General features: G+C 42.4%; 1 protein-coding gene across 1 annotated transcript; it reads right to left on the reverse strand.

Moving 5' to 3' along the window:
• Positions 1 to 243: 243 nt before the first annotated feature.
• Positions 244 to 1,035, reverse strand: LOC101699315 (taste receptor type 2 member 119-like). The gene has a single exon (XM_004845265.2). It carries the CDS (start codon positions 1,018 to 1,020, stop codon positions 244 to 246), a length of 777 nt encoding a protein of 258 aa, XP_004845322.2. The 5' UTR covers positions 1,021 to 1,035.
• Positions 1,036 to 10,128: the final 9,093 nt, after the last annotated feature.

Here is a 10,128-nt window from a genome sequence, read left to right on the forward strand (position 1 = left end):
GCATGATGATGGTCACATATCACAACCAGGACATAACATTGATGTAGTCAAATGACGTTTGTTGCACTTTACAGATCAATTTAACCCTTTGTGAAGGCATCATGTCTGGAACCATGTTGTGGGATGGATGGGCTATGACGAAGATCTGTACATTTACAAACTGGGTGTTTGCTGGTGAGTAAAGTGTGACAGGCACCAAAATGCCATTGACTCCTAGATCCTTGGGACAGATCCAAGTTCTTCTCACTGATCACACTGACCACCGCACAGGAATATTTTTGCATTTTGTTTCAGTGTAGGGTTTCCTAAAATTAAGATGACAGAGTGTATACATGGATAGGTGTCAGCCACCATGGCGCAGAACACAAACAGGAAGCTTCCAAACTGCAAAATTTGAAAGAAGAACAAAATGGCAGTGGTGTAGTGGGAGAAGTAGAGGATTAAGAAAGACAGGATGGACAGCATGGCCCTGAAGAGGGAGCTCCTGCCTTGGTCCCTGGTGCCTGCAGCAATGGTTCTCATCTTCTGGGTATGTCTCCTCAGGGAGAAAATCAAGAGTAGAAGAGTGATGAGTAAGATAATTGATGGCACTGTAAGATGAATAAACAAAAGCAAAAATGGTATAATAGCTATTCCTTTGGTTTGAGTTGCATTTTTGCAGAAAGAGTTGATGAAGAATTTTGGAGTAACAGTCCATGTATATATAGTGCGGATGCCAGTACTGATAGATGCATACAGTATAGACCCCAGGATCAGCCATGGCACCAACTTGAATATTCTCATCTTCAGCCAGAAGAACAGGGGGTGTGGGATGTTGGCGATCTTGGCACAGTAGAAAACTCCAAGCCATGTGGACAACCAAAGGCATAAAATACTTACAAACATGAAAAGTGTACAATACTCAGGAAATTCTGGCTGTTTAATGAAGGAGAGAAGAGCCAGATGCACAAGGAAGATGAGCACCTGCAGACAAATCCTCGATGTCGCCAGGCAGGAAATAAGCAGATCCAAAGGAGCCATTTGTCTCTGCTTGATCAAGTCTATGACATTGACCACCACAATGAAACCATTTGTGGAGGCCCCAGTAAGAATTTGTATCAGAGCCATAAAAAAATGGATTATCGGGTCAGGCATTAGCATGTTCGAAAGAGGACTATAAGGTACTTCTTTAACTGATGCATAGATTTTTGGACAGTTTCAATTGTTCACACTCTGTCTTTTTCAGCAACTAGAGCAGGACCACTCTGAGGAGCACGATTCTAAGCATGAAGATAATGAAGTAGGAAGGCGTTGTGATTTGTTTATATCACTACTTTCTCAATTTATTTCTGAGACATTCAAATAGGGAAGAGATACTCTAGTGATAATTTGCTTCCTGCTGAGGGCTTTTGCATTTTCATGGTCTTCTTAGCTTTCAGAGTCACCATAAGCAAATAGTGGAACTGGATACCTTCAGATGTCTGCTGAAAGTCTTCTCAGCTGGAGAACCAGCCAGAGATCCTCAACCTTCATCTCTACCATGAGTAACTAGTTGTGCCACATGTGTGATTCTACTACATATTATCAAGGTATTCTTCATAAAACATTTCTTTAATAAATGATCACCTCTGCTATCATGATATGTCACCTCAGCAAGGTAAGGCTCCCTGCAGTACTTCTGTAATGTGCAAAGGATGAGCAAATCAGGAGGACCTCCTAGAATTTAAAGTAGTTATCTACTAAAAGATACAGGATGTAACACAAAGTATCATTAAATATAAAAGCAAGGCAATAATAGTTACACTTATGTTTGATACTGTATCAAAACACCAGTGTGAGCCCAAATGTGGTCATTTATAGTTGGGAGACATTTAGAATTGCAATGTTTACTATATTATTGTTCAAATAGTTGCAATACTGATATTTTTATAAAGTCAGTGTGTAGAAGTACGGAGCATTATACTTCTTAGGTGATGTCACCGTCTTTAGTTACTGGAGGCTGGAGAACTGGATTGGGGCCAGAGGGAGTCAGTGTCACACTAGAGAGTGCACAGCCATTAGGAGCTCCTCTCTGAAATGTTAACAGGCTCTTTCCATACGTCCATCTATAGGAAGAGCCTTCCTCATCACCCAAACTCTGTTCAGAAAACTTCTCTGGAACCCACACTGCTTGTAGCACAAACTGACCTCCTGGGGCACAGGTTTAGAGGGCAGGTGGGCAGCAAAGGACATCTCATGGATTCAGAACCCATTATTTCTAGTCCTGTCTTAGCCTTCCTTACCAGTCACCATGGTGCAGACAGGGAGTACTACAAGAACACAGGTTTCTCTTGGCTCCTGGCTCTGGGCCAAGGGCAGGGCTGCATCTCCTGTTGACCTTCTGAGTAACAGGGGAGAGACAGTGAGTGCACATGTGTGTCTCCTCAGGTGCCTGTCCTTCTTTTTACAAAACTTCCAGGATTCAATCTCAGGGACCCTTTCTTATGACTTCATCCAACAATAAATATGTCTAAAGATTCCTCCTTTAAACACCAAAGAGGTTCAGTTTCTTTCCTTCTTTATTCCTCATACAGAGGACTAACTTTCAATATAGGAACCTCGAAGGATACTGAAGCCATATCCAAACCATGGCCCTTTGCCGTAAATGATGCTCTCCCTCTTTCCCTTTATTTCTTTCATTCCTTCTTTTTTCTTTCTCTTTCTTTTCCTTTCTTCCATCTTTTACCTTCTTTCTCCATCCTCCCTCTAACTCTCTCTCTCCTCTCTCTCCCCTCTCTTCCCACCCCCCATCTTTCTTTTTCCTTTCTGTGGTCTTTGGAATTGAACCCAGACCCCTTCACATTGAAGTACATCTGGAGCTATTTTAATTATTTTGAAAGAAGTGATTGCTACATTGCCCCCAGCTACTCTCACATTTGCAATTCCCATGCCTCCTCCTCCCAAAATGTTGAAATTTTACACATGCACTATCATGCTTGGCTGGCTTGCTCCAGTTGGAAAAGTAGTGGAGCTTTATTCCTCATGACAGAGAATAACTTTAAACACAGGAATGTTGAGGAGCTGTAGAATTTAAGAGATCATAGAGACCAATATATGTAACAGGAAGATTTATTTAGATGTGCACCAAAAAAGGGAATTCCTGTTCAAAGGCTGAGTCCATAACAGAGGAAGAGCTCTAGTTTCATACATGTTGCAGATTTGGATTGGTCTACCCAGTGGCAAGAAACCTGTGAACAGGAGCAGGACAATGGCCACCTACATAAGCTGTGACAGTTTTGTAGCTTAGCATATTTTGGTGGCTTTGGTCAGATAAAAAAACAGGATATTATGAGAACAGGAGGTTGAGAAACCTTTCTTACAAGAACAACAGTCATAGAAATGGAGAAGTCTAAATGAAATTGCTTAGGTTGGGGAAACTTGATTTTTTCTTCTTTAAGCCCTGCTTCACACCCTCCTTTGATGCTTTCTATAAATGAGTTTCAATAGAGAACATCATCATTATCTTCACCCTGTGTTGGGGGATGTGGTTCCCCAATGAGCAGAGGTCAGTACTTGGTCAGCGTCATTAGTCCCGTGGTGCTGTGTCTGTTTAACAGGGGTTTTATGACCAACTGAATATTTTTGACAAGCAGGGATTACAGACAAGGGAGATTGAGACAAACTCCCAAGATAGCCAGAACTATTACTAACAAGGTCTCGAATCCTCCAAAGATGAAAACCAGCCTCCAAAGAGAGAATCCGGAGATCCCTTCCATTTTTGGACTGGGTCATGGGCTAATATCTGTATTCTTGCAGTAATGTCTTCCATGACCTTTCCATTGCCATCAATCTCTAGGAAACAGTTAGATTGAACTTTCTGCACACCTCTCCTTCTTGGCCTAGGAGGTATTGTATTTTGATTAATTATATTTGCTATTTTTGAGATTTATCAGGCAAGTAGATTTAAGACCTTTGCAGTGATATTGGTGATGAGCTTAAGCATGACCTGTAGTGTTATGATGCAATTAACCACATAAATAGGGGTGTGGTATCCTACATTCCATCTTCCGCCCAGGAAGATGAGCTGTAGTATGGGATAATTCTCTCTGGGGACCACTTGTTATGTTTCCAATTTCCTATTTTTATATCCCTTTGGAATCATGTATCATCACCTCCATAGACAAGATACCCTAGAATTTGTCTTTGTCTCAAGGGTATTAAAAAAGAAGGATTGCCTAATTGTATGCAGGTCCCTGACCACTTAGCTGGTAGATGTCAGTATGCCTGCACTCCACAGACCCAGTGGAGACCAGAGGGTGCCTTCCAGTCATTTAAGCCCTCAAATGGGTGCCAAGAGTGGTTTAAAGAGGGAAAGCCAGAGAATGGATTGGGGTGAGGTAACTGAGAGCTGTTTTGTTTTCCCCACCAAAATTTTTTCCCAGAGTCTCAATATAGTATTGTTGCCCTGGACAAGTTAGTTCTCCCACTGAATGTGTAAAGGCCTTTCCCCAGTGAACAATGCAGAACCTCACAATGATAGAAGTTTTAAGCACCAGATGCTTGGGTTCATGAATGTGGAGTTGTGGGAAGATGTGGGTAAGGTGAGGTTGTCTTCTGGAATTAATTCTCTTTCTTCCCATGGCCATTGGTTTCCCATGTTAGTTCCCCCACAGACATAACATGAGGAGACACTTAGATTCTGGGCTATGGTTTCAGAAAAATCAGTGAACAGGTTTCTTGCCAAGGAGGGGGTTCAAGTAACTCTTGTAGAATATGTGCATAGAATGAGTGGAAGACTTGGAATCATTAGTCTGAAAAAATATATAAAGTTTTTCACACTTCATGCTGCATAACCAAGCATTAATGTTATAGGGTATCCCCTAGACCATGTAGGCAGATCTACCTGTAGACTTGTGAAGTTTATACAATTACACGTTCTTGTCTGACAATTTGGTTTGGTAGGTAATTTTGTAAGGGTTGAAGCCTTTTGCCTCAGTGTTTGGAGTGTGCTCTGGCTGACTGCTCTGGGTGACTGAGGCAGTAGTCAGGTTACACATTTCCAGCAGAACCATTCAGAGTTTTGTCCTAATTGGGAATAATGGGCTATAGTAATGGCTTATCCCTTCCTGAGGTACACACAGGAATACAGGACTATATCTATAATATCTTTCCCATGATAGACTCCACATGAAGTTAGAGATGGGCTTAGATATGTTGCTTGGCATGCATCAAAGTACAAAGAAATGGTCCCTTTATGATTTGGAGGAAACTTAGTTCTGCTTAAGAGGCCACTATCACCTATTTCCTTCTTCCCAGAATGGACCTCAAATCAGGTTTCAGAAGGTGAAAACTTAGGGTCATAACAGATGTAAGATTGGTTATTTCCTGGGTCATAAATTGAGAGTAGGAGGTTCGATTATGAGTACAAGTTGCTGGTGTTTTACTGTAAATTTATAATAGGTAGAATATAGTAGGATTCTTGTTATGATGCTCCCCAACCATGTAGTGTAGATGCACTATGAACAGCCCTCTAGGGATTTCTCTCCTCACAGGGGCAGAGGGAAAATTATAACAAGAAGGAAAAGAGATGTATGCTGTTGTAACTCCATGTTGATCCACAAACTCTGACCATGCATGGACTGGTCAGCTTCTGGAGTGACCAGAACAAGGCTGTTGTTTCCTTGGGATTCAGCTGTGTGTACACTAGTCAGCTTCTGGGGTAATTAGAGCAGGGCTGCCAGTTCCCATGGGAGCTTCATCTCACCATAGGATCCAGCCAATTTGGATGTTCTGGATCCTATTGGATGATCCACTTGTCTTGGGCTGCCACTTTTAGCCAACTGGTGGATTCAAGGCATAGTTTCTGAAACTTTAACAGCAGTGGGCATGGACATGATCACAGTATGTGGCCCATCATCTAAGGGTCCTACTCTGGGTGGATTCCATTTCTTGACATAAACAATATCCCAGGGCTTCAAGGGGTGTATTTGGTCTGTTAGTTTTATGGGCAATCTCTCTTGTATCCAGTCATAAATACTTTGCATGGCTCTTCCTAATACCTGCATCTGCCTTCTTAGGGTCAATTCCTCTAGTTCACAGAGATCACCCTTGACATGACCTATGATTGAGAGTGGCTGGCTGAACAATATCTCATAAGGTGAATGCCCAATTTTTTTTGGTGGAGGTGAACCTGACTTGGAGGAGGACCATGGGAAGGATCTGATCCCATCTCAAGTGGATTTTTTGCCAATATTTTTATCAACACTTGTTTGAGTGTCTGCTTCATGTGCTTCATGTGCTTTTCAGACCCTGAGATCTGTGGTAGGTAGGCTGTGTGTAGTTTTCATTGTTTTAAACATCTGTGTGAGTCCTTTGCAGTATATCAGCCATAAATACCCATCCATTATCTGACCTCAAGTTCAAGGGCAGTCCAAACTTTAGATGATGTCTCTTAATAGGACCTTTGTCACTTCTTGAACCTCTTCTGTTTGATTGAGGAAGGCCTCAACCCCTCCTGAAAAGGGATAAACAAGCACCAAAATCTACTGATAGTCTTCTGCTCAAGGCAGTTCTGTGGATTCCATAAGCAAGTTTTCACTTAGGGTTGCACCCATCTCTTGAATACTTGGGGGTTCAGTAGGCCTTTGATTCATGTTGTTTTGAGCACAGGTTAGGCCTTGCTCACAAACAGCTCAGGTGACAGCAATGAGCCGCAGCACATAGAACTGATGGCCTAGTAATGTCTCTAGTGTCATTTTCTGCATGCAAAACCCTAGGTCGAATTGTCTTACAAATCTGGATGGTATCATTTCAGGTGTGACCATTCTCCCATTGGAGAATGTTCACCATGTTTCCTTGATCTAATTTCCAGATTTTCAGGCAAACCAAGCTTTTTCATTTGGAGAGTAATTTGGGGTCTCTTGGAGAGGAGACTCTAGGATGAAGGATGTTACCATTGCCCCTCTTTCATCTTGTGGGTCTGTCACAGAAGACTGTTTTGTTTCTCTGTCTGCCTTTTGGTTTCTTCTGGATTCCAATGTTCCAATCCCGTGGTGTCACCTACAGTATATAACAGCCACATTTTGGGGGTGCCCATACAGACTCTAGGAGCTGTAAAATTTCTTCTTTGTACTTTATTTCTTTTCTTCCAGCACTTAGGAGCCATCTCTCCTTATATATAGCTCCAAAAACGTGTAACATAGCAAAGGCATATTTGGAATCTGTATTGACATTAGGCTTTTTGTATTTTGCTAGCAAAAGAGCCCTTGTCAAAATTATAAGCTCTGCTTCTGGGCTGAAGTTCTAATAGGCAGAGATGGAGCTTTCATCAGAGTCCAGCATCTCTACTGCATGTCCTGCTCATTGGATTCTGTATAGTAAGAAACAGTTTCCACTTGTGAAGTATTCAACATCTAGGTGTCTAAGGAAGTGGTCTGTGAGATATCCCTGGCTTGACAATACTTTGTCCATGGTTTCCACTCAGTCATGATGGGGGATTCCTATTTTGACTGTGAGCAAAGTAGCTGGGATAAGAGTATTCGAGTTTCTAGAGTTATGTGAGTAGATTTTTAGCATACCTCATACCTAGTCACCCTTGGGTTCGATAACCAATGGTGCCTTCTCTGGTTCAATAAGGTTATAATTGAGTGTGGCACTCAAATAGTCATTTGTTCTCCCAAAGTCAGCTTTTCAGCTTCCTGTGTCAGCAGAGTGGTGGCAGCAAGTCTCCTAAAGCATGAAGGCCATCCTAGGGTCACAGAATCTAAACATCTTAACAAGTATGCCATTAGGTGATGCCAGTATCCCATGACCCAAGTTAGGGCTCCTATAGCCATTTCCTTCTATTCATGCACATACAGGAAGAAAGGGTTGGTTACATCTCACATTGCTGATGCTGGGGCCTGAGTCAGGTCCTCCTTTGGTTTGTTTGAAAGCTGATTTCTGATCAGCTTCTCAGAGGAAGGGGTCCCTCTCCCATCTTTTGTGGCTTCATATAGGGGCTTAGCCATAAATGAAAAATTTGGAAATCAGATATGACAAAATCCCACTTCCCCAAAAAACTCTCTTACCTACATGAGGTGGTTGAGATTGGGAGGGCACAGACAGCCCGTTTCTATTTAATGTCCAGTTGACACTCCCCTTTTATCACTATGAAGCCTAAATATCTGGCCTCTTGTCACAAAATTTGTGCCTTTTTCTTGGACACCTCATATCCAGTCTTCCAAAGTAGATGAAGAAGGTCTTTAGTTCCTTGAAAGCACTGGGGCTGCTAAAAGGAGGTCATCTACATACTGTAGCATGGTTTAATTGTCCTCTGGTGTGATGACTGCTTTGAGATTGGTACCCAGCTCCTTTCCAAAGTTTGTAAGATAGTTCTTGAATCTGTGAGGAACCCTAGTTGAGGTAAGTTATTCCTTCATGCCCATAACAGGATCCTTCCATTGAAATGCAAAGATGGGCTATCTGTTGCAAGACAGAGACAGACAAAGGCAACTTTCAAGTCCAAGCAAATAAACCAGACAGCATTTGCTGGAATGAATTCCATCCATGGGTATGGATTTGGTACCATTGGGCTAATGCTTTCATTGCCTGTTTTACAGCAAGCGAGTCCTATACTGGCCTATATTTATTATATCTTAGTTTGCTTATGGGCAAAAGCAGGGTGTTCCAAGATTCCATTCTAAGAGCCATTTTAAATGTCCTTGAATGCCTTATAAGCCTTCCTGGGGGAAAGGGTATTGGCAGACTAGAAGTCAAATTCCCCCAGTTTTAGTTCCACTATCACTGGTGTTAGTTTCACAGGCAATCCATGTTGGTTATCTTTGGCCCACACCTGAGGTACCTTAAGTGTAAGCCCCATAGCTCAACTATTCCTAACTTTGGTGACTTACCTGAATACAATCTCCCTTCTTCAGCTTGTGGGATGGTAATAGTCACCACCATGGCCCCTGGATGAATCAGACTTAAAGTCATATTTCCCTGTGGCCCAAAGGCAATTTGAGCCTGTAGTTTCTGAAGCAGTTCTTTGGCTAGCATGGGGAGAGGACAGTTGGGAAAAGACAGGATCTCATGTTGTACCTCTCATTCTCCTATGACACACCTTTAGGATGACAAAATGGACTATTCCTGTGACCTCAGTGGCCCCAAAATTAATAACATGTTTCTTGACAAACCAATGGGCTGTGTCACTACTGAGTGTTCCACCCTGCTATCTACCAAAAAGTCCATCAGTTGACCCCTACTTTCCTTGTCACCATGAGCTCCGGGGTCCTGAGGAGATGGAGGCCAGTCTGGCCTAATCCTCATAACCTCAGCTCCTGTCAGTCCAAGGAGGCTGGTATCTGGCTTATAGTGGAGGGTGAGAGCCTTAGAAGATAGTCCTGTTTTTTATAATTGTCATTATGTCTGCCATCTTTTCTGGGCATTTATTTTTCCAGTGCCTTTTTTTTATATTGTGCACATTGGTCCCATTCTAACCTTTGTTGATTTCCATGTCCTGGCTCAGTTTGGCTCCTTCTTTGCCCAAGATGGTGTCCCTGCCTCTTGCTAACTTTCAGTCTTCTTCTGGTGAATGCTGCCACCAGACCTGACATTTTTTTGAGCTTCTGATTAGGTTCCTATTTGGGCAACTCATCACTGTTGACATATAATTTGGTGGTCATCTCTAAAACACGGGTCACATTCACGCCAATAAAAATCTCTAGCATCTGTAGTTTCCACCTGATGCCTCCCTGAGCCTGTCCTAGAAAGGCTACATTTATCATGCACTGATTCTCAGTGGCCTCACAACTGAATGGGATGTAAAGCTGGAATGCCTTAACAAGCAGCTCATAAAACTAGCTGGCAATTTCATCAGTTCCCTAGAATATTTCGAGATCTTTTTCACATTTATTGCCTTCTTTCCACACTCCTTTAAGCCTTGTAAGACAGCCTCTCTGTACCTCTGTAATTGCTGTAATTAAGCTTTGTTGTTTGGGTCTCACTGGGGGTCTACCTTAAAGAATTGGTCCTGAGCATATGTTTGAGCATTCATCAAACCTGCTGGGCCATGTTTTCCAAACAGCAGAGGGCTGCTTGAGTCACTCTTCAGCACTCCTTAGTGTTAAACAGCATGAAGAAAAGCTGTTTGCCATCTAGCCAGATTAGAGTGTCTGGAAGATGGATTGGATC

This window comes from Heterocephalus glaber, unplaced genomic scaffold (genome assembly GCF_053883595.1).
Source record: "Heterocephalus glaber isolate CG9 unplaced genomic scaffold, H.glaber_assembly_v1.0 deba00001537, whole genome shotgun sequence".
NCBI lineage: Eukaryota > Metazoa > Chordata > Mammalia > Rodentia > Bathyergidae > Heterocephalus > Heterocephalus glaber.

What these genes read in the sequence shown, in the direction of transcription:
- LOC101699315 (XM_004845265.2), bottom strand. Translation starts at nt 1,020, where the DNA reads ATGGCTCCTTTGGATCTGCTTATTTCCTGCCTGGCGACATCGAGGATT.